Genomic DNA, 27407 nt, shown 5'->3' with positions numbered 1-27407 from the left:
AGCCCGCCCTGCCCTACAGCGGCCCCTCCCCACCCCACCCCCCAACATACACACGTGCTGCCACCTGGAGCGGGAGCGGACGCGGCTAGACCGAGCGAGCCAGAGCGGCGATCGAAGGAGCCTCCTGCGCTTCGGTGCTTCCGGCTGCCCGCCCCATGGAGCGCGCCCCGCTTGGCCCCTAGCGCGACTGGAGCCCAGCGGGGATGGCGTCTCCCGGAGATATGGAGTCCGCGCCCTCCAGGGTGCCGGCCACCAAGGTGGAACTCACCGTCTCCTGCAGGTGAGAGGGGTGGGCGGCGGGGAAGGCAGGCTGGGAGGGAGGGAGGAAAGGAGAAAGCGCCCCCGAAAATCCGATCCGCTCTCCCCGTTATTACACCCCGCGCGTGGATCGGGTGCATCCCTTCTCGTCTCAGGGCTTTACAGTACTTCGGGGAGGGAAAGCTGACGGAGAGAGAAACGCCTCCCCGCTTGCGAGCCCTGCAGGATGCGCGTGGATTTGTCCCGATGTAAACAGTGCCCGGGAAGCGCCCAGGGTGGGCGCACGCTTGTGCAAAAAAGTGCATCACGGTTGTCCAACAGTGTGTGAGGGGGGTGGGGGTAACTAGGAGCCTAGCGTGCAAGCCATATTGCTATACTGTACAATTTGTACATCTCACGAGCCCAGTGAATTGGTGCCTCGGAGAGGTGTGGGTGTGTGTACAGTTTTGTGCGTGCCATTCTGGGCACAGCGAGGGCACATGAATTTGTCTGTGTGTATATATGTGTGCATGCTGTAGTCAAGTGTTACGCATGTCATTTACCTGTATGTATGTGTATGTGCGTGTGTGCATGCAACGCTTAGGCTCAGCATGCGCGGTTCTCTCTGTTTGCAGCCTTCAAAGATCACCCCCCCCCCCCCGCTGTATGTGCTCTTTCAGGTCAGCAATCCTGTTCCATTCACATATCGCAGTGAGCGTGGAGGTGCCCGTATGCATTTGGTACATTTGCTGTCAGCAACCAGCGTGTGTTTGTATCACCCTTCTTGCAATGTGCTTTTCAAACATGTTCTTGCTCCTTCCTTTGCAATATCGTTCGTGTTTCGTGTTGGTGCTTGAATGGACCCAATCTCCATATAAGTTTAATCAGCATCTAAATGTGCGTAGCACCTGCTTTGCACTGGTGTCATTGTGTAAGTGCAGTGTGCTTGAATCACAGGTTTAGAAGGCACCAGGAGTTTCTGTTGAGTCCAGCTGCTTTCCCTAACAAAGTACCTGGAACGGGAGGGTGTTCATTACTGGACAATTACTCACCTTTTAGGACTTCTTAATCACCTTATTCCCCCCCCCCTGGCTAGTTTGTTTCTGGTTAAGCTTAGCTTGATACAGGTTCCTCAAAACTCATCCTCACAGCAAAGCTCTGGATTTGGTCGCAACACAAAATCCAGTACTTTGGGCAGAATCCTAACATCCTCTTAGCAGAAGAAGCAGGTTTCTAGTCCTCGTGAAAGATGCGCAAAGCTGTTGCTGGTTGCTCCTGCAAGCCCGGAACATAGAGAGATACTAAGTGGGGCTTCTGATGGTCTGGAGATAAGAGTTTGTTCCCCCTTAAAGCTCTAATGTTCAGGAAGATAGGAGTTCACCCCCGGCACTCCGCTCTTACATATCTAATTCTCTTTCCTCCCTTCATTTTAAATTTCTGTTTCCCTTACCCTTATTTCGATACTCGGCACATAAACTCCAAACTACAAATTTGGGCCGAAAACACGTTAAGAGAGATTCAAGCCTACTTATTAATGGTGCTTGTTTTGGGGTAAGCTTGCCCGATTTATTCTGATAACCGGAATGCAAGTTTTGCTTCTGGTTGCAGAATTTGAAACCTGCGTAATAAATACAGTGCTGTATTTTAGACCTATGGAGCATATGCAGATAAGGTATCTGGAAAACATGCTTCCTCCTCCTCCTCCCTTTCCTGTGGGCAGAGTGTTGGGAGGATGGGTGCGAGGATAGCTAGAAAGGGAACCTGGGCTGCAGGGAGAAGGCCTGCATACCGCGGCAATGCCTGTAAGCCAATCAATCCAAGCCCCTGGAGGCTGTGTTTAAAAATAGACCTGAATGGACAGAGAAAATAAGCCTTCCTCCTGTCAGGCAGAGGAGAGTGGTTACCACAGGCGATAAGCATCACCCACTTCACTTGGAGAAGAGCAGAAATCTATGTCCCACAGTGAACAGAAGGGTTGTCTCTCTTCGCGGCGAGATGCTGGGCTGCGTTGCTGAGAAAGACGCCAAGTCTGCTCGGGGGGCCAAGGCATGAAGCAGAGGGTGCCATGTGCCAAGGAGGGAAGCTCCTCGGAAATCCTAGCTGCGATGGTGAAATGGAGCCTCCACGTTCAGCAGCAGTAGGCTGTCGAGCCCCAGAGGCTGGAGACGAAGTACAGAGATGGGCTCTCGCCTTCATGCCCTGCTGGCATCCAGGTGGTCATGGAATGCAGGCTTTTCGACCCATCTAGCCAGGCTCCTTTAACACAAAACCAGAAAGACCTAGTCCACGCCGGGGGTGGGTGGGGAGTCTTTAAATGGTCCCCCTGCCTGTTCCGTGGCTTAGTCTTGCTACCTGTGACTACCCAACACAGGGCTGGGGGTGATGTGGCTTTCCAAAAGTTGATGGACGACAACACTCATCTTTCCCTGCCCGTTGGCTTTGCTGTGAGTCGAATCTCAACAACTCCTGGAGGGCCACAGTTCCCCAACACCGATCTGATCAGTTGCCCCCCCAAATATGTTTTTCTTCATGGTTCATTTGTGCCGCTTTGGAGTTTGCACGCACCTTCCTGTTTCCCCCACAGCACCTTTCAGGTTTCACCAGTTTTGGGTCAACGTGCATCTCCCTAGTTATTTATTCGTTAACCTTCTGGTGTGCTGAACCTTCAGCACCACATTCTACCCAACTGAGCCTGGACTTGTGCTTCAGTCCTGGAATCAGTTAATGCTTCCAAGACTTCCAAGTCTGCTCACAAGCCTCATCTCCACCTCCTCCTACCTATCATATGTTTTGCTGTCATAGTCAGAAGCACCAGGGGTGTAGAAGGACAGCCCCCCTCCCCCATGTCCAAGGCGAAACCTCTCTGTGGCTCTCACCAAATTCTCTCCCCTTAGGGCTTCCTGCACAGGATTGGATTATTTGGCCCTGACTGTAGGAGTTGTGGGTGGGTGTGGACCATGGCAGAATGCCAGTTTGTCCAGGTCTCACAGAGCGGTCAAACTACACAGGGATGTAGGAAGCTGCCCTACACTGTGTGATCCACCCAGCTCAGTACCTTCTACACTGGCAGGCAGTAGCTCCTACATCGTTTCAGGAAGGAGGAATGGGATGGAACTGGGCACTTTTTTCCTGCATGCAAAACTGATTCTCTTCCACCGAGCTACAGCCCTAATCTTCCTTCTGTGGTTTTTTGTTTTGTTTTGTTTTGTGAAGACTTAGAATCGTAGAATTGGAAGAGACCACAAGGAGCATCTAATCCAATCCCCTGTAATGCAGGAATATTTTGCCCAATGTGGGGCTTGAACCCACGACCCTGAGATTAAGAGCCTCATGCTCCTCCAGCTGAGCCATTCCAGCTGAAGCTCATACATGAACTATTGTGCTTTTCAGACTTGGACCTGTGAGGTCCGGGTTCAAATCCTGGCAGCACATTTCCAGACCCTTCTGAAGAGAGGGGTGTTTCCTATCACCTGTTATCGCCTGGTGTTTATTTATTTTTATCATTTAGATCCCACCTTTCCTCCAAGAAGCTCAGTGTGGTGTGCCTAGTTCTACTGCTCCCCATTTTATCCCCAATAGAAGTCGATACGGCGGGGGGAGGATTAATATGAGTGATAACTGGGGTACCTATAATGATTTGTGAGATTTTTCAGAAGGAGAGCCAAAAATGAGAGAGATTAAAGAGATTAAAGAATATGCATCAGACTTGCTAAACAATCATCAGGCTGAGAAAGTGTTCCTGGCCCAAAGTCACCCAGTGAGCTTCATGAATGAGTGAGGGTTTGAATCCAGGTCTTCCAGGCCCATATGCAACACTCTAAAGCACTACACCACACTAACTAAGGGTGCCAGGGACTGAAGCTGGGAAGACCAGTGGGGTGAGGGGGGTTGCAAGACAGTGGGGCTCTGGGAATTTTTTCAGGGTAGGACCAATTACCACCAGGGTAATTGATAGTCTCCTGCTCTGGAAAGTGAATGAGGTGATAACAAGGCTTTCAAGTTGGTAGGTAGGTTTGTTTGACAGATATTGAGAAAAGTAATCCAGAAGAAGATGGAAACTTGTTTCCTTTTCTTTGGTGGCATTCCTGAGTCATGTACTGTTGTTGTTTGTTGTGCAGCTTACCTGCATTGTCGGATATTTCTTGTGGGTTTGGCTATAGGGGCAGTTGATATGAGTTCCTGCCTCTTCGAAATGTATCATGGCGCTACTCCCTGGAACCTTCTGCATGGAACCCTTGAATTTACTTATTTTATTGATCACATTTATTTTTTTGGTAGGCATCCAATGGATCGCATATAGGGTTCAAATGAATTTTTTATTTTAAAAAATCACAAGACCAGCAAAAAATGCAAAAATTCAAAGCAGTTCCAAAACGAGGAAGCTGAAAGCAACATACACTAAGCAGCAAATGATGCGAACTTTAAAAATTCAGAGTGCAAAGCAGACGCGTTATGTAAAACGCATGTTGATGGCATGTGCTCCGCCGCTCAGAGCTATGGTCCCTCCATTTCAACCAAACATGTGCATAAATTGCAACTTGGCATCAGAAGAGCACCCACAGGATCCAGAGAACTGTGTAAAAAAGAAGGGAAAGCCAGCCCGTTATGATGCCAAGGAGGCAATAAAAGGTTTATTCAAATTAAAAATCAAAATTAAAAATTTATACTTCGGTTTTATGTTGCAATTCTCTCCTCCTGCCCACTTGTAGGTTATTAAGCTATTGAGTTAGACACGCTATTAATTGCAACCATTTAGGACAGACTGCTACCCTGGGGCCACTTTCCGTTGCAGAATTGACACGGAGGTAGACGAAGGCAGCCGCTTAAACGTCACCAAAAAGAGAGAGCGCAGAATTGGACACAGAGCTGCATAAAGTGCGGCTGGTAACTTTACCCTCAGGTGCAAATTCAGAAATAATGACAATCATTCAAATTGGGAGTACGATACATCTCACAGAAGCAGGGAGGGCGACTTGTCTGCTGCTGCAAATGGTCAGCTTCAAGCCCCCAACCCCTGCTCCCCCTTCTAGGGATCGTTCTCTTTAAAAGAAAGAAAGAAAAAGCTGGACTGGATAGCTCTTGAAACAGAGGACTCTTTCAAATCGAGGGCTGGCCCTTGTAGGGCACATAGAATTGTAGACTTGGAAGGGACCCTGAGAATCATCTAGTCCAGTGTTTCCCAAACTTGGTTCTCCAGCTCTTTTTGGACTACAGTTCCCATCATCCCTGACCGCTGGTCCTGCTAGCTAGGGATGTTGGGAGTTGTAGTCCAAAACCACCTGGAGACCCAAGTTTTGGAAACACTGATCTAGTCCGACTCCCTGCAATGCAGGAATGCAATGCAGGAATACGCCACTGCCCCAGATGGGGATCAAACCTGCGACCTTGGTGTTACCAGAACCATGCTCTAACCCACTGAGCTATCCAGTTGTTAGTAGCCGACCTAAAGCAGAAACCTACCACATAGTCCTTCTAGGACAAGCTTCCCTAACTTGCCCTCCAGCTGTTGTTGGACAGCATCATCCCCAACCATCATCCCTGACCATTCATTGGCTATGCAGGCTGGGACTCATGGGCTCTGGAGTCTCACAACATTCGGAGGATCGCAGATTAGGAAATGCTGTCGTAAGATCCCTGCAAGTAGTAAACAATGCCTCTGAATTTCAGCCACTTGCCCTTTTCAGCCTTCTTCCTCTGTGAGCAAAAAGGAGGTGGAACATAATATATTCCAAAAAAATCTACTGGTTTTGGTTTTGGTTTGTTTTTTTGCCACTGGGTTGTTTTTTGTTTTTGTCCTAATGAACATAAAGTGTTAGGGTGAAAAATGTCCTGGCTGGGTTGGAATGAAGGGAATTGAACAAAAGCTGATCTGGAAAAGCAGACAACATGATGTATAGCTCAGTCGGTAGAAGCGTGAGACTGTTCATCTCAGGGTTGTGGGTTCGAGTCCCACGTTGGACAAAAGGTTCCTGCATTGCAGGGGGCTGGATTAGATGACCCTCCTGGTCCCTTCCAACTCTACGGTTCTGTAATTCTACAATTAGGGCCATGGCTCAGCAGTACAGCATCTCAGTTAGGACTCTGGCTGATGCCCCAGAGAAACACCTCCTATCAGCGTAGAGACAATACTCAGCTATATGGACCAATGGTGTGTATCGGTGTGTTCCTATACAGTAGAATTTGACTTGGGGTGGTAAGAAGTCCCTCAAACCATCTGTGCTGAGTTAGTTTTGTTGTTACGTTGTGGCTGTGCAGGTCAGCTGTGCTAAGGACAACCTTGGCTTGTCGATGGCTGCTGTGCCTCAGGCCGCAAAAGGTATTGGACCTGCCCTGTGCAGAAAGGTGTACTGTCATCAATTTAAAAAAAAAAAAAAAATCCTTCCGGTAGCACCTTAGAGACCAACTAAGTTGGTTCTTGGTATGAGCTTTCGTGTGCATGCACACTTCTTCAGATACACTGAAACAGAAGTCACCAGACCCTTATATATAGTGAGAGGGTGGGGAGGGGTATTACTCAGAAGGGTGGTGGGAATGGGGGATTGGCTGATAGGTGTGGAAAACCTGTTGACAACTTAAGGACTGCAATTGGTCTTCCAGGACCAATTACAGTGTATCTGAAGAAGTGTGCATGCACACGAAAGCTCATACCAATAACAAACTTAGTTTGTTGGTCTCTAAGGTGCTACTCACTAGAAGGACAGATCCTGAAGTTGAGGCTCCAGTACTTTGGCCACCTCATGAGAAGAGAAGACTCGCTAGAAAAGACCCTGATGTTGGGAAAGATGGAGGGCACAAGGAGAAGGGGACGACAGAGGATGAGATGGTTGGACAGTGTTCTCGAAGCTACTAACATGAGTTTGGCCAAACTGCGAGAGGCAGTGAAGGATAGGCGTGCCTGGCGTGCTCTGGTCCATGGGGTCACGAAGAGTCGGACACGACTGAACGACTGAACAACAACAAAGGTGCTACTGGGAGGAATTTTTTAAATTTTGTTTCGACTACGGCAGACCAACACAGCTACCTACCTGTTTCATCAAAATGTTCTCGGGAATTCCTTTTTTGATTCTGTAATAGCAACACACACACATACACACACACATATATATATATAAAGAAAAGAGCCTGCTTGGTGCAGCCCATAATGAGAGAATTTGTGTTTCTGCTTCGTTTAGCAGCAGACAAAACTCCTTTGACAGCCCCGTGTCTACAGGCAGAAGTTGTTTGGGGAAAGCGCCTGTAGATTAAGTTGATCTGGGCTGCTGTTAAGGAGCATACAGGGGCCAGGCAAGGCAGTCAGGGCGGCCACGGAACAGGCTTGAGCTGCATGTAATCGGATTGGAAGCGATGCTCGCAATCTCCAGGGGATTCTCCCTCGCCTTGCTTCATGTTATCCATCTTTTGCATCTTGGGCCCAAAGTGCAGAATGCTGTAGAAGGAGAAACAGCAGCAGCAGCAGCACAAATGCAGAGCAGCAAGAAAGTGAATCCGGCAAAGAGGCTGATGTCACAAATTATTATTATTATTATTACTTTATTTGTTATCATTTTGATTTCTTAACCACCTTTCGTCACAAGGTTCCAGGGCGGTTCGCAGCAGTTTTTGCAGCCCAAGCTTCCTTAAACCCTCCGAAAGTTTATTCCACAATAAGCTCGCTAGTCCTTTTTTTGCAGGCGGGACTCAAGAACATGCTGAGAATTTTAGGTTCATGCAACTAAAGTGAATTAAACCACCCTGTCACCCAAGCACAAGAAAAGCACTCAAAATAACAGCAACAGCAACCAGACTTTTTGCCGTTTAGAAAGTGACTGGAAGTCCGCTGAAAAGTGTGGGGCGAACTAATGAATTAATGAGGCAAGAGGTGTCATTCCCCGGGATGAATGCAGAATGAACATTCGCCGTCGTATAACTTCCCCGCATACCAATTGGAACAAATACTCAGTAAAGACCGGATCTAACCTCTGTGGATGTTTTGTACAAGCAAATCAGGAAGAATGCCAACCTGGAGGAGCCTTTCAGGGGATACAACTCTCCAGTTATTTCGATGGAGGAGCCCCTCATTTTGTGCAGGGCTTCGTTAGACCAAAATAGACACAATGCTGGGTTATTGGAAGTGTTAGTCTCTTACAGGGATAAGGAAGGATTGCTGTGGCACATTAAGGAATTTGTTGAGACATCGTAAGGTTTTACGGATCGCGCTCTGTTTCATCAGCTGCATGTAGCATTATATGGAGTTGTGTGTAGTGTTGTGAACAGTGAGGTCAGGAGGGAAAGACATGAAGGAAAGTACCGACTGTGATCATCGGATTATAGACCTGAAGGAACGTCTCAACCCCCATCGTTCAGCCCGGACACTGAGGTCCAGTGCTGAGGGCCTTCTGGTGGTTCCCTCACTGCAAGAAGCCAAGCTACGCTACAGGGAACCTCCCACAAGATGTCAAAGAGAAAAACAACTGCTTGACTTTTACATCCACAGTCAGCTTTCCGGGTCATGTGGCCAGCAGGACTAAACCGCATCTGGCACAACAGGACCATTTACCTTCCCGCCACAGCAGTACCTGTTTATCTACTTGCACTGGTATGCTTTCGAACTGCTAGGTTGGCAGGAGCTGGGACAGAGCAACGGGAGCTCACCCCGTTACATGGATTCGAACCGCCAACCTTCCGATTAGCAAGCCCAAGAGGCTCAGTGGCTTAGACCACAGCACCACCCACATCCCAGAAAGAAATAATACGGGGGCAGGAAAGGGGTGGACTTCTGGGGGGGGGAGGCTTTAGCAATCCCACCCACCATTGAATCCAAAGTGATTATGTGTGATTTTTGCTTTAGGCATGATCCCTGGAATGTAACCCCTGTGTAAGTTGTGGGCTTACTGTACACAGAATCACACATTTAATACAGAGCTTGTGAACTCGTTCATTTTAAAAGAAGAAGAAGAAGAAGCAAGATGTTAGTGCCCATGGTTGGTTAGAAAAGATTGGAAACCCGTTTTTTTTTAAAAAAAAAAAAAGCAAGTTGCTAGTCCTTATGGTTGATTAGAAACGCTTGGAAACTTGTTCTTTTTTTTTTAATACTTTAAAGCAAGTTGCTAACCATCCTGGTGGGTTAGAAAAGCTTGGGGACCCTTGGCTGTGGTGTGGTGCAGTTTGGCAAACCAGATGCGGGGGGCAGGGGCAGCGGCGAGGCCAAAACAACCACAGTGGGGCAGGGAGTACATCTCTCTTTCATCCTCTCATCTCCTTGCTCTCTCTGCCCCCCCCCCCCGCCCTTGCCGAAAACTTCCCCATTCTTTGAAACTGTTAATCTTAGAAACCGAATGAATTATGTAGCCAAACTGGATATATGCAGATGCACCCGAGCTGCATTATTCATTCTGAGTACAGATCTGAGGTTTCCATGGAACAGAAGTCGGGAGGCTTTCGATGCTGAGTGCGCCCTGCCTGCCACGGTGCCTGCTCTCAGGCCGACATTCGTCCCCTGCTCAGCCCCCAACATGGACTCAATTGGCATGCTGTTATGGAGCATTAGGGCAGGTGCTTTGGCTCCCCACAGAAGAACAGCCTAAGGAAGCTGGATATCGACACTGGGCTAGCGCTGGCGACGCGGCACTTTCTGTGGCCTACAGGCTCCCCACCCTGACCAGCAGCATCCATTCATTTCAATAATTCCAGCGGGGCAGCTGTGGGAGGCACCACCTGCACTCGGGTGGCTCAGCAGTCGATCCCTCTTCCCAGGGAATTACCGGGAGCAGGTGACGCTGTGGTCTAAGCCACTGAGCCTCTTGGGCTTGCCGATCGGAAGGTCAGCAGTTCGAATCCATGTAACAGGGTGAGCTCCTGTTGCTCTGTCCCAGCTCCTGCCAACCTAGCAGTTCGAAAGCACACCAGTGCAAGTAGATAAATAGGTACCGCTGTGGTGGGAAGGTAAATGGAGTTTCTGTGCACTCTGGCTTCCATCACAGTGTCCCGTTGTGCCAGAAGCGGTTTAATCCTGCTGGCCACATGACGGAGAAAGCTGTCTGTGGACAAACACCAGCTCCTTCAGCCTGAAAGCAATATGAACACTGCAACCCCAGAGTTGCCTTTGACTGGACTTAACTGTCCAGGGGTCCTTTACCTTTTGCCTATTATTTCTTTCTACATTTTTTGCCAAGTGCGCAAAGCTGAATGCGCACAAGTTAAATGTGCATAAGTTGCAGGCTTAAAAAAGTAAAGGGACCCCTGACCATTAGGTCCAGTCGCGGACGACTCTGGGGTTGTGGCACTCATCTCGCTTTACTGACCAAGGGAGCCAGCGTACAGCTTCTGGGTCATGTGACCCGCATGACTAAGCCGCTTCTGGCAAAGCAGAGCAGCGCACAAAAACGCCATTTACCTTCCCGCCAGAGTGGTACCTATTTAACTACTTGCACTTTGACGTGCTTTCGAACTGCTAGGTTGGCAGGAGCAGGGACCCAGTAATGGGAGCTCACCCCGTTGCAAGGATTCAAACCGCCGACCTTCTGATCAGCAAGCCCTAGGCTCTGTGGTTTAACTGTAGTGAAAAACAAGCATTTGTCTTGCTCAGAGGGGGAGCATGACCAATCCTGCTGACCCACAGACAGGGAAAGCAGGCAACCCAGGAAACTGATAACTTCTGTTTGGCTTGAATGTTCCTATTTGCCCATCAGCTCAGAGATTGGAGTGGTCTATGCATAATTACCTAAAATTCTGCCATCTGAACACTACAACCGCCCCACAGGGTTTGTATTGATTATGATTGATTTAGGGGGGGCAGCTGTCCCCTGCCCTCCCCCCTTGGCTACGCCCATGTCCTAAGACCCCTGCAAATGTTCAAACTCATCTTCCTTCTTGACTAGAAACTTAAGGATGCTTTGCTTATATTATTTTCAGGGGGGATATTAAAAAACAACAAGCCCTGAATAATTACAACCATGAAAAAGATAAATCGGTTAGCTGGAAGCTTGCCAAACATAGGGAGTTGCCTTAGATTGGGACAGGCCACTTGTCCATCTAGCTCAGTCAGTATTGCCAACACTGGCTGGCAGCAGCAACTTTCCGAATGGTATACTTCTGTGACCAAGGGAGAGATTTAAATTTCAGTTGCTTATCCGAGTTGTTTGCAGCAGAGTTCTGGGCTGAATACAGAACTGCTGGGTTTTCTCACCCAGTTGGAGTCAGATTTGTGACAATAGCCTGGCAATCGTGGCTGTTAATTATACTTAAACCTCAGTTGAAGTGTCCTAGCAACAAAGGGGAAGGGATTCTGCATACAATAAGGCAGTGTTTTTCAACCACTGTTCCGCGGCACACTAGTGTGCCGCGAGATGTTGCCTGGTGTGCCGTGGGAAAAATTAAAAAATTAAAAAGATTTTTTTAAAAAAGTCAAATTTTCGCCGCGCGACCAACAGCCGAAATGGAGCTTGCGGCGCCAGCAGCCCCACCCACTGAGCAACCGCCGAGCCTTTCCTTTCCTCCCTCAGCTTGGAAACAACGGCAGCCGGCAGAGCCCAGGCGGGTTCTTACGGCGGAACCACCAACTGCAACCTGCCGGGTAGTTTCTCGCGCTGCGTGCGCAGGCGCACTGCGCCAACCCGTTGCTCGCCCTCGTCCTCTTCCCCCCACCCCCACGCATCGCCACGAGGAGGTGGGAGGGAACTCGAGTGAAAAGTCACACCCACTCCTAGGGGAGGGTGCACGCACTTAACAGTCAGGGACTGAGGCAGCGGAGGCGGGGCTAGTTTAAAAATAGTTGGGTTGCGCTGGATTCTGAGGGAGAAGCAGCAGCGCGGTTGCTGTTCTTGGGGAGCTGAACAGTCGAAAAGGGAAAAGGCAGCCAGGCTCAGGGAAGAGCTGTGCAGCTCCTTCTGATATGCCTATGTAGGCTATGTATTAAGTTGTTGGTGAGTACATAGTGTAAGCACGTCTCTTCTGGCTCTTTTTTTTAATAAGTTAAAGCCTCATATGCCAAGTTACATTTCATTCGGGTTAAATTTTGTCTCACTGGCAATATGCTGGCCAGTCAGTGGATTCACAGTCTCTCTATATACCGGTAGCACCTTCTGCTCTGTCCGTCTTGATTCAAAGGGAAGAGCCTGGACTGTATCGCTAGCTGCCAAGAACCAGAAGAGACTTCCTGACATATGCCAAATATATCCTTAATTATATTGTACCTTTTTGTGGGTTTTAACTGGAACCTGGTGTGAGAGCCAATCCTGACTGAAAAGCAGTACATTAATAAGTTAATATTACGTAGTGCAATCCTATGTATTTTATTTAGAAGGGACTCTTATCTAGTTAATATCAGCTTTGTGTTCAGCCAAACAGGCCCTGGTTGCGCACTGAATAAAGTATGTTATAATTTTTCATATTTCTGTTTACTTACTATTTCATAATAAAGTCATTATAAAATACTTTCTTTGTGTTTATTTGATTCCTATTCAAGAGAATTACTTTATGTATAGTCAATATAGGCACAGAGTTAAATTTTTTAACATTTTCTAATGGTGGTGTGCCTCGTGATTTTTTTCATGAAACAAGTGTGCCTTTGCCCAAAAAAGGATGAAAAACACTGCAATAAGGGCACATGGTCTCTCCACCACCTTGCCCCCTCATCTTCCTTGTTTTCCTTCTCAGGTCTACTGCTCAGAGATTCCTCCCTGAGGATTTTCTTGGGGGGCGGAGAGGGCTGTGAATTGGCCTTTTCCTCCTCTCTCCAGCACAAAGCTGCTGGACTGACTACAGATTTGATTGCTTCCTTTAATGATCTTAATTCAGATGCATTAATAAAGCTAACAACACAAGAGAAGGAAAGCGGCTGAGAACGGTCAAGGTGACTTTGCTGGGGGGTGGGGTGGGGGGAAACGGAAGGGAAGGGAACAAATCCCAGGCTTATAACTTTGATCCTTAAGCCCTGTCTGCACCATTGCATATTTGAAGCCGTATTATGAACAGTCGCATCTCCCCCCCCCCCCAAAGAATCCTGGGAGCTGTAGTTTGGTTAGGGTGCTGAGAATTCTTGGGAGACCCCCTCGCCTCCTCACAGAACTACGATTCCCAGAGTCCCTTGCAGAGAATTGAGAGTCTCTAAGCAACTCTCTGCACCCTTAACATGCCACACTTCGCATGATTCCTTGCGGGGGAGCCATGGCTGTTTAAAGTGGTATGATACTGCTTTAGAAGCATAGTGTAGATGGGACCTCAATCTCTCTCTCTCTCTCTCTCTCTCTCTCTCTCACACACACACACACACACCGCTTTGCTTTGCTTTGCTTTGCTTTGCTTTGCTTTGCTTTGCTTTGCTGTGCTTTGCTGTGCTTTGCTGAGCTTTGCTTTGCTTTGCTTTGCTTTGCTTTGCTTTGCTTTGCTTCGCTTTGCTTTGCTTTGCTTTGCTTCGCTTCGCTTCACTTTCCGGCCTTTCTCTATTTCCAAACTCACATTCTTATCTTTCTTTCTACCCCTTTGCTTATCGATCTCCCCAGGAACCTGTTGGACATGGATACTTTCTCCAAGTCTGATCCTGGTAAGTGTGCCAAGCTGTCGATATTTGGTGAGGGGGTGGGGGTGGGGAGCGGCGGTATTTCACTGTCCTCGGTGGGAGGTGACGAATCTAGTCGAAAAGCCAAAAGAGGATTTGTCAAGTAGGTTGGCTGCTATAATATCATCTGCTTCACCACCTGGGCAGCACGGAGGGACAGGAAGACCTTCTGGTCCGCCTCAAAGTGCTACTGAAGTGAAGTAAAATAATGGCAGTGCTTACAAAACAATTAAGCAATAAAATCTTACTTGTTTATCGCACTACGAGAAAGCAGAAAATTGACTTGAACCTTAGAAACGGCTGGTGGAAGGTGGCCCATGAGGGCGAAGGGGGCACTGCCCCACCAACCTTCAGCCTGCCCTCAACCAACCCCACCTGCCTGCTTTCATATTCACAGCCAATCAAAGGGCGGCTGTGCCTGCTGTTGGCTCTGGCTCCCCCTACTGGTGGCCTCCCTGCCTTCCGCCCAACCAGCCCACACTGGTCCCCAGAGACCACCAAATGCTGCCCAATTAAATCTCGCCGCTGCTGAAAATGGATTCTAACGCCTTCACATCTGTCATGGAGCTTTTCCCTAATATATCTAATGGGGAAAACCTTGTTCTCGTCAGAATTAATCCTCCTCGAATGGACAATGGGTAGACAGGCAGACAGCTCATTATGCCTGCAAGCCTGGAACATTTCTCATGCCATGAGGTTCCCCCCATTGCTTAAATGCCAACTTCTCGTCTCATAGCCTGCTTTTTCTCCCGTCTCTTGTCTACAAGAACTGAAGCTGCAATCTCTCATGGCAGTCACCTCGGAATGGGTTCCATTGAACTCAGTGGGGATTACTCCTCAGTAGACATATAGCATATGTGTCCTATAAAATAGGAAACTGTTGGGCCCTCAGTACATCCATCTCTGAATTGTCTACAGGGATGGAGACCTATGGCTGGCAGAAGCAGCTCTCTGGGGTTTCAGACAGGAGACTTCCCCAGCTCTACTTAGAATCATAGAATTGGAGAGTTGGAAGGGACCCCTAGGGTCATCTAGTCCAACCTCCTGCAATGCAGGAATCTCAATTAAAGCATCCATGACAGATGGCCATCCAGCATCTGCTTGAAAACCTCCAAGGAAGGAGAGTCTACCACCTTCTGAGGGAGTCTGTTCCACTGTCGAACAGCTCTTAAAGTTCTTCCATATTTCCAGTCGGACTCTCCTTTCTTATTGCTTGAAGCCACTGGTTAAAGTTCCACCCTCCGGAGCAGGAGAAAACAAGCATGCTCCGTCTTCCATCTGACAGCCCTTGAGATGTTTGAAGATGGCTATAATCTCTCCCCTTAGTCTCCTCTTTTCCAGGCTAAACATACCCAGCTCCTTCAACTGTTCCTCACAAAGCTTGGTTTTCAGACCTTCCCCATGATCATCTTGATTGCCCTCATCTGCACATGTTTCAGCTTGTCAACATCCTTCTTAAATTGTGGTACCCAGAACTGGACACTGTATTCCAAGTGTGGTCTGACCAAGGCAGAACAGAGTGGTACTAATACTTCACTTGATCTGGACACTATACTTCTGTTGATGTAGCCTAGAATAGCATTAGCCTTTTCTGCCATTGCATCACACTGTTGGCTCATGTTAAGCCTGTGGTCAACCAGGACCCCGGGACCTTTTCACATGTACTACTAGTAAGCCAGGTGCCCCCCCCATCCTATATTTGTGCTGTTGGTTCTTTCTGCCTTAGTGCAGAACCTTACATTTGCCCCATGGAGGCCTTGGGGTCTTAACCTAGGACGTCCTAGGTTCAGATGTTCTGCCACCGAGCTAAGAGGCCTACCCCTTTGGGTTTCTAGTGTAAATAGATGGTAGCACTGGAGGAATTTTATGAAGAAGAAGAAGAGGAGGAGGAGGAGGAGGAAGAGGAGGAGAAGGAGGAATTTGGATTTGATATCCCGCTTTATCACTACCCGAAGGAGTCTCAAAGTGGCTAACAATCTCCTTTTCCCTTCCTCCCTCACAACAAACACTCTGTGAGGTGAGTGGGGCTGAGAGACTTCAGAGAAGTGTGACTAGCCCAAGGTCACCCAGCAGCTGAATGTGGAGGAGCGGAGACGCGAACCCGGTTCACCAGATTACAAGTCTACCGCTCTTAACCACTACACCACACTGTGGAGACAAGAGTCTCCCATGGCTTGTGCCAAACCGCCTACATGGCCGATGTCTTATGCCAAACTGCTGCATCCTGGCACCCGGTTCACCAGCTTACGAGTCCACAGCTCTTAACCACTACACCATAATGGCTCTCTTATGCCCCATCCTGTAGACAAGCACTCAATGTGAAGGGCGTTTTACAAAACAGAGGAGGACAGCTGCCTGCCCTGAGGAGCTCACATGCTGTAATTTAAAAGTGGGGAGGCAAGAGAGGAAAGGGAGAGAAATGGAGGCAGGGGGAAAGTTGCCATTTATTTCAGTTGCACAAACAGAGGGCTCATCCACAATTACAGTTGCCTTGCGCCTAGAAAGCACGGGTTCAATCGGTTTCCCACTTGTCTCGTGCTTTCTGGGTAGTGCTTTATTTTCAGCTGGGGTGCCTCAGAGTCCAGTTCCGGCACCTCTCAGGTGCGCGTCATAGCGGGCTGGTATCATGGTGCTTTAAATGTATGGCATGAACGTAGCCTAGGTTTCCTTGAACTGAGTCAGGCTTAGTTCTGGGACATAATGTAGAAACATGTCCTGAAGAAATGTGGGAAGGCACTCAACGACGAGGTGGGAGAAAGCAAGTGTTCGTTGTGAAGCCGCTGTTTTGTTTGATGTGGTCTGTGGAATTATCCAGCTGTAGAGACCAGCTCATGTACCTGCTCGTGCGGCAACAGCAGCCTACATAATATCTCAGCAGATTTGAGGCCCCAGAGGCTGGATTAAGACATACACAGACACAGACACGCACAGAGAGAGGCTGTCTCAGAGGAGCCCTCTGGTAAATGTCCAAAAGGAGCGTCCAATTACAGAGAGTCTCTCTCTGCTGGTGGCTGAACCACAGAAAGCCCAGGTGTCCCTTTTAAGTGGTATATCAGCCTCATAACGACTGCGAGGAGAGCAGAGACTTTTTGCAAGGGCTTCCGTCGAAGGGCACTTCCAGAACCGTCACGTGGGATTCAATCGCATGGCAGCAGATTCAGGCTGCGTGGTTAGTTGATTGGGTCGTCTTGCAAAACAAAGCGGCTTCCTCAAAACGGCGGACTTTTTTTGCGATAAGGAGCATGACGGGAAAATGCACTAGGAAAGTGTGGGGTGACACTCACTTTGCCACCATATCATCTAACCTCCCTGCAAGCAAATCAGAAATGAATGCTCAGTAAAACAGGTGGCCTAGAAAGGCCCAATATTTTAAAACATTAGGGGCTCAAGGAGGGATGGCTCCAGGCATTGTGGGATGCTACAGTTGTGGTGAAGTTAAAAGCACTGACACATATCTAAAAAGGACTTTTAAAATATTCTCTCTCTCTCTCTCTCTCTCTTTTAAGGCTTCTAGTTAATTACATGGGGAGGCATAACCTATTCAGTAGCTAGAATGTGAATTTTCTGCATTCACTGTGTGGACAATGTGTTCCTGAAATGACCTAGTTACATTTTATTTTATCAGCTGTTGTACATGAATATAAAATAAACAATGCTTACATAAAAATCCTTTCTAGGAACGTGTGCCTTCTTAATGATCTCCATAAGCTGCTCTGGGAGCCTTTTTGGCTGAAGACTGAGTTTAAAAGGCTTTAATGTGTTTTAATGTAAACATTGTTGCTAAATATTTGGCTACTTAACTTTGAATCAACGTGAGATAATCCGTCTGCCTGGTTTCTCTTTACTCCCCTCGTTTTGTGCCCCTTTTCTTTTCAACGGGGCCATCTCACTTCCTCCCCAGCCAGCTGTATGGCCCTGTGACCCCCTCATTCCTCACAGCCCTTGAAGAGGTTTACTCCCAGCCAAAATGCCCACTTCCTTCACAACAGCTATATTGATTGTAAACATTCCGTGACCTCAGGTTATTTGTGAACGTCCCATTACATCAACAGCAAGGGAACTCCTTTTGGCCACTGAACCAGATCCAGTTGTGAGCTACATTTGGCAAGTGGGCTGGGCTGCCCACTTGGCAATCGCCTGATGTAGTAAAACGTTCAGTGAATCCAGCCCCCAGACGGTGCAGCTTGGTGCCAAAGGCAAGTCACGCTGGCAAAGGCAAGCCGCTCTGCTGTGGTCGGATACACTAGGGAGCTCCTCTTTGAAGGAGTTCCTGGCTGGATCGGATGTTTGCTAAAAGCAGCGCTGCTTTTAGCAGACTTCCGATGCCGTTGGAAGCTCCCAAGTGCATCCGATCCCGGCAGAGCGGTTTGCCAAGTTTAAATTTTATTTATTTATTTCACAAAAGGTATGCCCTGCTTGATTGCAAACACACACACACACACACACACACACACACACCGTACTTTAGAGCTTCAAATGCCAGCTGCGCTTGCAAAGGACTGGCCTGGAGTCAGTACTCTTTAGTCTCCCGATCGTTCCTTTGCAGGTGAGTGGCAGGTGGGTATAAAGGTAAAGGTAAAGGTACCCCTCACAGTTAAGTCCAGTCGCAGACGACTCTGGGGTTGCAGCGCTCATCTCGCTCTATAGGCCAAGGGAGCTGGTGTTTGTCTGCAGACAGCTTCTGGGTCATGTGGCCAGCATAAGGTCCAGTCGTGGCCGACTCTGGGGTTGCGGCTCTCATCTCGCTTTACTGGCCGAGGGAGCCGGCGTACAACTTCTGGGTCATGTGGCCAACATGACTAAGCTGCTTCTGGTGAACCAGAGCAGCGCAGGGAAACGCCGTTTACGTTCCCGCCGGAGTGGCACCTATTTATCTACTTGCACTTTGACGTGCTTTTGAACTGCTAGGTTGGCAGGAGCAAGGACCAAGCAACGGGAGCTCACCCTGTCATGGGGATTCGAACCGCTGACCTTCTGATCGGCAAGCCCTAGGCTCTGTGGTTTAACCCACAGTGCCACCCACGTCCCATAGTGCTAATTGGCCGGCGCTGGTGACGTCACAAACCCTCTCTTTCTGAAGCAGTTTGCAGTTCTTTTAAAATAGTTTCAGTAATTGAAAACAACAGCAAAGCAAGCATTAACTGTAGCTAGGTAAAAGTGCACATGGTGTGTGTGTGTGTGTGTGTGTGTGTGTGTGTGTGTGTGTATGTCTGTAGCCTGTTTGAAGCATGAGGCGAGGGGGCAGAGTGATGGAAGAGTGAAGGCAGCCTTTGAGTTACTGGTCTGTTGTGCAGCTCTCCTTTAATTTGTGATGTTGAGAAGAAGCCAAGTTTCTACTGCGGGAGCAGAACCTGCTGTGATGTCTGTTTATATGTTATTGATCATCCATCAGCTACAATATCTTCTAATCTGTTGACAGTCCTCGCTTGCACCTTCATCACAGAGATTTCCTAAACAACGAGATTGGCATTTAAGATCAGGCGAAGCAAACTCTGCATGAGCTGCTTTTGCAATTTAGCCCAAAACTGCTCTGCTGTATCATGAATTAGACAAAGCGGTGACAGCTTTCTTTTAATAACCCGTCTACACATCTTGTCACCATTGTTTTATTAGGAAATGTATCAAAACTACCCATGGGTTATGACAAAAGCGGCCAAATGAATCATATGATAAATATTATATGTATAGCAATCACAATTAATATCAAGGCAAAGATTTAATATTACAGTGCCATATCCTGCCTTAACGTTTATCCATCTTGGGCAATCCATTACCACCACCTGATCCAATATGTCAACACAATTAAATTCAGCGAGATTAATATTTCTGCTCAAATGCTGAACGCTATCATAGCCATCTTCTCTGAATGGTTTTGCCATTTCTGAACTTTTAAAAGGACAGTTTTAAATGCCAGATCACTGATCAACAGAATTTCTCGGAGTTACCGGTATATCTGATATTAGTCATAGGCAGAGTAAACCCATTGAAATCAACTGACTTTTGTAAATGAGCATCTTAGTTGGGTATCAGCCTCAGTGTATATCTTTTGTTGTTGTTCAGTCATTCAGTCGTGTCCGACTCTTCAAGACCCCATGGACCAGAGCACGCCAGGCACGCCTATCCTTCACTGCCTCTTGCAGTTTGGTCAAACTCATGTTGCTAGCTTTGAGAACACTGTCCAACCATCTCGTCTTCTGTTGTCCCCTTCTCCTTGTGACCTCCATCTTTCCCAACATCAGGGTCTTTTCCAGGGAGTCTTCTCTTCTCATGAGGTGGCCAAAGTACTGGAGCCTCAGCTTCAGGATCTGTCCTTCCAGTGAGCACTCAGGGCTGATTTCCTTCAGAATGGATAGGTTTGATCTTCTTGCAGTCCATGGGACTCTCAAGAGTCTCCTCCAACACCATAATTCAAAAGCATCAATTCTTCGGCAATCAGCCTTCTTTATGGTACAGCTCTCACTTCCGTACATCACTGCTGCCATAGCTTTAACTATACGGACCTTTGTCGGCAAGGTGATGTCTCTGCTTTTTAAGATGCTGTCTAGGTTTGTCATTGCTTTTCTCCCAAGAACCAGGTGTCTTTTAATTTCGTGACTGCTGTCACCATCTGCAGTGATCATGGAGCCCAAGAAAGTGAAATCTCTCACTGCCTCCATTTCTTCCCCTTCTATTTGCCAGGTGGTGATGGGGACCAGTGGCCATGATCTTAGTTTTTTTTTATGTTGAGATTCAGACCATATTTTGCGCTCTCCTCTTTCACCCTCATCTTTAATTCCTCCTCACTTTCTGCCATCAAGATTGTGTCATCACTAAAATATAAACATCCATAATTAAAATACATAATGAAACATAATAATTACAACAAACCTAGCAATTGTGTAATTAAAACCTAAGCTGCGTGCACGGCAGCTATTTAAAGCAGATCCCTGCCCCAATGGAATCCTGGGAACCGTAACGCAACCCACAATTCCCGGCACCCTTAACAAACTACAGTTCCTATGATGCTTTGAAGGGAAAGTGTGCTTTAAATAAAGGGTGCCTACAAAACCTTTGGCTGCAAAAGGTGCATTGGGAGTATGACATGGTAAACACAAGTGCATGTGTAAAAAATGCAGTTGTATGGAAGAAGGTTTCCTTTTTCTGGGGGTGGGGAGGGGGCACACTCTTCCTGCTGTGAATGTGTTCTTCTGACATCTCTCCTTGCAGTTGTGATTCTTTACATCCAAGGAACAGCGGACAAGGAATGGCGAGAGGTGAGCAGCCGCAGGCGCGCGTGTGCACACACACACACACACACACACACACACACACACACCCTTCTGCTTCCAACGCACCTGTTCCATCAAACCGGGAAAGGACTCTTCTTGCAGGAAATGGGCCCTGCCACGTTTTACCAGCACAGACCCTCATTGGTCAAACCTGCTGGGAGGCCAGCCAATGAGCTGCCTGCTGCCTACCATTTCTCTGTCAAGTCCAATCCACATGGTCACCATCAGCCGTACTTGGTGGGTGCTGGGGTTGCATCCAGGAGATCTGAACTCTGACTCTGAAGTCCCCCTGCGCAGTGGGTGGCGTGGCGGATGTGGTCTGTGCTTGCCTCTAGATTTATTTTAGAGTCTGGGCTTGATGGTCTTACATCCCCCCCCCACCCCGTTTGGAATGAGAACGTGCCGTTTGCTTCAAAATGTGGGAGCTGGTAGGCCAGCTCTGCTCAGTTTCTCACCTTGGGGCCTGGTCCTCCAACCCAAATCCTGCCCAGAAAACAACCACTGGCTGTAGCTTCCTTGGCACTCGGGAGGCAAATTGCTCCCCAGCAGCTGCCGCTTCCACTGAACCTCAACTTTTTGTGGAGGGGCAGCCTTGCTTTGGCCAGAGGCACGTGGCTCTTCTAGGCTGGGGTGGGAAACCTGTCGCCCTCTAGATCACTGGTGAGTCAGGACCCATCATTGGGTCATGTATAGACCGAAGTTAGTGAAGTGCAGGTGGGTTCCCATGAGGCAAGACTCAGCGATAACTACCTAACTGGGAAAGAGAGGCAAAACAACACATTTGCTTATATACATTTCTGAAAGCCTGGGCCACTCCCACTCCCAATGTGATTGGCTGTCTAAACTTCCAACCTGCGAATCACGACTCAAGAGTTCAAGGGCCAGTGGCAGAGGCCCAAATCCTGAAATGTTCTGTGATTGGACAACATGTATCGAATCAGAACACAGGAGCTTAGAATCCTTAGTCCAGACTCAAGCCCAGGCCACATAACAGTTGGGGCTTGGTAGCAGGACCGTCGTCACCAAACAAATGTATGTTTAGAAAAATAAGCAATGGGTCCCCAAATGGGTGTTTGTTTGGGTTAAAGGCAGTTCCTGGGTCTGAAAATGAAAGGCTGTTTCTATTCCTGGACTACAACTCCCATCATCCCTGACCATTTGTCATGCTGGCTGGGGCTGACCAACACCACCTGGCAAGGCCACAGACTCGCCATCCTTGATCTAAGCTTTGGACTGGGAGGGTTAGCGAGTATACACCAAACATGCGAAGTGCATGGCTTTCCTCCAAACAATCCTGGGAACTGCAGTTTACCCCACCACAATGCTACAATTCCCAGCGCCTGTAACAAACCACAGTTTCCAGGATTATTCCCCCCTCCCAAGGAGGCTGCTTTAAAGGTGTGTTCGCAGTCCATATATGCAAGGGGTTGCTACTGCCACCTCTTTAACCTTCTGCATTCCTCCTTCTGTTTTTTCTTACCTCCCTGCCCCAGTTTGGCCGCACAGAGGTGATCGACAACACGCTGAACCCAGAGTTTGTCCGGAAATTTGTGCTTGACTATTACTTTGAGGAGAAGCAGAACCTGCGTTTTGATGTGTGAGTCGCTACTGGTCCTCTCCCCCACTTCTGCCCCTGCCCTGATCCCTTTTCTCTTACCACCCTTCCGCTTGCTCGATTCCTGAAGAAGAAGAAGAAGAGTTTGGATTTGATATCCCGCTTTTCACTACCCAAAGGAGTCTCAAAGCGGCTAACATTCTCCTTTCCCTTCCTCCCCCACAACAAACACTCTGTGAGGTGAGTGGGGCTGAGAGACTTCAAAGAAGTGTGACTAGCCCAAGGTCACCCAGCAGCTGCATGTGGAGGAGTGGAGACACGAACCCAGTTCCCCAGATTATGAGTCTACCACTCTTAACCACTACACCACACTGGCTCTCCTGGTTCTCTTTTCATAGAACCATAGAATGGCGGAGTCGGAAGGGACCCTGGGGGTCATCTAGTCGAACCCCCCATGTAGGGCTCAAACCCACAACCCTGAGATTAAGAGGCTCGTTGCCAGGGGCATCGCTGGATCCTTAAAAGACTTTTGGCACAAGCCCGTAACAACTGGGGCTCCATCCCTGGCACAGCTGAAACTTTAGATTCACTTTCATGGGGAAGCCATCCTGCAAGCAAAACTTTTTTTTAAAAAATTAGGTTTTAAGAGGGGAGGGAGGGAGGAGATCTGGGGTCCGATGCAAAAGGATAGGTCTCAATTCCCATGGTCCACCTCTGGCAATGCCCCTGCAGTCTACATTCCTGTCCCAAATTGCAGTGCTGAGGCCTGCTTTCAAACCCTATTCCAAATCAGACCTTGAATACTGCATGTTCTTACACCAAGGCAGTACAGTCGTACCTTTGGTTACGTCCGCTTCGGGTTACGTATTTTTGGGTTACGTACTCCGGTAACCTGGAAGTGTTTTTCAGCAAGCGCGTGATTCGCACATGCGCAGAAGCATTCTGCATGGTCTGCGCATACGCAGAAGCGGTCTGCGCATGTGCAAAGCGCGATTTTCGGGTTACGTACTTTTCGGGTTGCGAACGGCAACCCAGAACCAATTAAGTACGTAATCCGAGGTACCACTGTTAATGCGCTTTCTCTGTGCTTTTCCCAGCTACAACGTGGACTCCAAGACTTGCAACCTTCCCAAAAGTGTGAGTACAGTGTCCTACCTCCCTAAATACGTCTGCAAAGGGGTTTGCTGCAGAGATGGGACCTAGAAAATGCAGTTAGTTGAGGTCCTGGAAAGTCTGTTGCAAAAGGAAGGAAGGAAGGAAGGAAGGAAGGAAGGAAGGAAGGGGGGAAGTGCTGTGTTTTCCAAAAAAGGACACAAAATGTTGGGCAGGAAAATAACCATCTGCCTTGGGCAATGAGCATTAATATTTGGAAAGCCCAGGATATTTTAGAATTGTAGAATTGTAGAGCTGGAAGGGCCCACAAGATCCATCTAGTCCAATTCCCTGAAAATGTAGGAATCTTAACTGAAGCATCCATGACAGATGGCCACCCAACCTTTGCTTAAAAACCTCTAGGGAAGTAGATCCATCACCTTCCAAGGGAATCTGTCCCACTGTCAAGCAGCTCTTATCGTCAGAAAGTTCCTCCTGATCATTGAACCGTAGAACCGTAGAGCTGGAAGGGACCGCAAGAGTCATCTAGTCCAACCCCTCACAATACAGGAACCTTCTTGCCCAACGTGGGACTCGAACCCACGGCCCCGAGATTAAAAGTCTCGACTGAGCTCTATGACTGAGCTGCTGTCTGTTTAGTCAGGATCACATTTTGTGCCATTTGCTCATACGGCATGACTTGCAGTGGGTTCGTGGGGCTCTCCAGAACAGATGTTTGGGGGACGCTTTGAGCCAAGAAACCAGTCATGGTGGAAATTTGGGGGTAAGGTGGGGGAGCTCTTTGGGGGTTCCTGAATAGTAGCAGGGATAGTGCCTCTAACTCCTGTGTCTTGGCTTTTATTTCCATGCTGCGTTTCCCATTATGACCTGTGTAGAAGGTAAGCTGCCTCCCGCCCCTTGAAGTGGCCACGCTGCCCTCTGCTGGTGGAGCCAGGTAGAGTGTGGTTGGGCTGGACCAAGCCAGGATAGCAACATAGGAAATTGCCTTGCGACAAGGCAGAGGATTGCATACCCTCCAACATGCTGCAGAGGAAAATCGGGATGGGCGTGTTTTGGAGCCACGCTCCTGCGTGAGACACGTGACTCACACGAGAGCAAGGCCCATCAAAATGGGGGGGGGGGGGGGAGGCTGCGATCTTGCAGGAGCCAAACGGGACATCCCAGGATCCGGTCTGAAGCTGGGATGGCTTCTATATTTCTGGGATGTCCAGTGATCAGCCCATTGAACGCAGAGCAGCAGCTCTCTGGCATTCCCGGGTGGGAGTCTGTCCCAAGCCCTACCTGGAGACACCAGCAATTGCGAGTGGGACTTTTTGCATGTAGTGCTCCTGTTGCGGCCCTTGCCACGGGTTGGGGGGTTGGGGTCAACAGTGGGAGAGAGCACCCGTCTCAGCCAGATTTTGTGTACGCAGACCACGCCTGGTGTAAAAACAGTCATCACCCTGGCTCCGTGCCTGAGCACAGCGACTCCAGAGCATGGGCAAAAAATAGCAGAACCTTAAGTGCAGCTCTCGTGTTGCCGAGCCCAAAGAAACATGCACAGACAGCAGAATTCACCAATAATGGTTTACTGAGGTTTAAAAGATCAAAATGGTTGCAAAGTCCAAGTTCTGACAGGATCCCCAGTAAGGCTCCAAAATACTTCTTCAGCTCATGAGAGCGCATCCAGTCACAGAAACAGAAGAACAGACAGGATAGATAGACTGTACAGAAAAGAGATGCTCTGCTCTGCGGGCAGAAGATATAGACTCACCTCTGAGCAGGGGCCTTGGGTCTCACAGACTCACCCGATAAACAACAGCTTCAGGCTTGTCTGTTGAGAAAGTCTGAGAGAGTTTTGCACCCATAAAGCTCACAATCCCTGACGTGTCCAGAGTTGGGCCATTTTAAGGCCATGTTTCGGGTGCTGCTTTACAGCATCTTTACGAGGCTGGGTGCTCCCATTCAGAAGCACCCCCCGCCCCCCCCCCAGTCCTTCATTCAAAACACTGGGCCTAAAGCCCACGCTGCTCCTCTGGCCTCTGACATTGAGGGTGGGACCAACTGGAGGGTGCTCAAGTCCTTGCAATGCAGTTGGGATGAGAGGGTGCTTGGTGCTGAGTGGGATAGTAACTGCCACGCAGAAAGCTGGTGATGCCAGAGGGCAGAAATGGGCATTAAATTACAAAATTGTTGGCTCTGTAATGAAGTGGGCGTGGGTGTGTCTCCCTGCCGCAAATCATCTGTGATCTCTCTCTCTCTCTCTCTCTCTCTCTCTCTCTCTCTCTCTCTCTCCCTGGCAGGGCTTCCTAGGACAGGCCTACATTGCCCTGGGTGAGGTCATCGGCTCCCCAAGGGGTCGCCTGGAGCGGTCCCTCACGTGAGTCATCATCATCGTTTATGCTTTTAATTATTTCATAAAACTCATACACCGCTTGATTGGTTTTTTTGTTTTGTTTTTTAGCACCTCAAAGCATAGCTGTCAACTTTTCCCTTTTCTTGCGAGGAATCCTATTCGGAATAAGGGAATTTCCCTTTTTTTTAAAAGGGAAAGTTCACAGCTATGCCTCAAAGCGATTTACAAAAATATGAAAGGAGATGATCAAGGGGAGGGGGGGAATACAACGATGCTTTAAAAACATACAAAAAGTTAAAGTACTAAAAGAGATTTAAAAAATTATTCGAATGCCACCTTTCCATGGTAAACTGTCCTCAAGACCACTCCCTCTCAGCTGGCCAATAATTATTTGGGAAATAATTCACAAAAGCGAGACTCCCCCCCCCCCCAGTGAATGACGGTTTGTTTGCTTCTAGGATGAAGAACCAGAGTTTAGTTCGTTTTGCCAATATGTCTTTAAAATGGGGGTGGAGAATTTGTGTCCCACTAGCCCAGGCGAGCATGGCCGATATGATGGTCAAGGATAATGGGGGTTGTAGTCCAGCATCGACAGTAACAGGTTCCCCATTTCCTCTTTAAAACACAGGGCTTCCACAGTCACGGTGGTCCTTGAACGCGCTCAGGGTTTTTTTAATGCCCATTTTCGCTCCGGTTTGTTATGGAATAGGAAACGTTTGATATCCCCAAAGGTACTGAGAAAGAAAATATTAATAAAGGCCTTTCAGTGCCGTAGCTTTCGTTTGTTAAATTCTAAGCGCAGGGAGACTTTTCAGCATCCCCACCCCACTCCCGGAAAGGGCACCTTCATTCAGCTCTGAATCGTGTGTTTTAATTTTTCTTAAAAGTGAAGTAATTGACGAATCGTTTCAAAGCATCCTCGTTAATTGATTTATTAAGACGTTAATTGATTGGCAGCCTAGTGAAAAGCAGAATCCAGCTCCCTAGAGGGCCATGATGCCAGCCAAGTGGACAGAAAGGGATGCTTATCTCAAGTCTCCAAACCTGGAGCTACGTTCTGCTGACCACACGAGCTGGAGGGTCTGAGTAGCCGGTTTGAAGATTTGAGTGGGAAACATTAAGGTTGGGGGACACCCCCAAAATGAAGCCCGTTGGCTTGAAACACCTTGCTCCGAATCGGCTCCTGCTGTGACGCAAGGGCCCCGCCAGAACCACCCGTGTCTCCCCCTTTGGGGCTTTTTAGCTAGCAGCAAGGGCAAAATGGAGGCTATCAGGACCCGTCGCTCCTTCCATCACTAATTATTTTTGACAGGGCGTCCTTCTCACCACTGCCTGTCTCCCAAATACACAAAGTCAGAACGGATT

General features: G+C 48.4%; 1 protein-coding gene across 1 annotated transcript; it reads left to right on the top strand.

The window, feature by feature from the left end:
* The first annotated feature begins 98 nt into the window (after positions 1 to 98).
* On the top strand, positions 99 to 26106 carry LOC117041994 (copine-9-like). Its single transcript, XM_033141420.1, has 7 exons — positions 99 to 280; positions 13716 to 13756; positions 20978 to 21024; positions 22533 to 22636; positions 23692 to 23731; positions 24583 to 24585; positions 25990 to 26106. The coding sequence occupies exons 1-7, from the start codon at positions 204 to 206 to the stop codon at positions 26068 to 26070; spliced, it is 393 nt and encodes a 130-aa protein (XP_032997311.1). The 5' UTR covers positions 99 to 203; the 3' UTR covers positions 26071 to 26106.
* Positions 26107 to 27407: the final 1301 nt, after the last annotated feature.

Source organism: Lacerta agilis, chromosome 2 (assembly GCF_009819535.1).
Source record: "Lacerta agilis isolate rLacAgi1 chromosome 2, rLacAgi1.pri, whole genome shotgun sequence".
NCBI classification, from domain to species: Eukaryota; Metazoa; Chordata; class Lepidosauria; order Squamata; family Lacertidae; genus Lacerta; species Lacerta agilis.
This window is presented reverse-complemented; position numbering and strand designations above follow the sequence as displayed.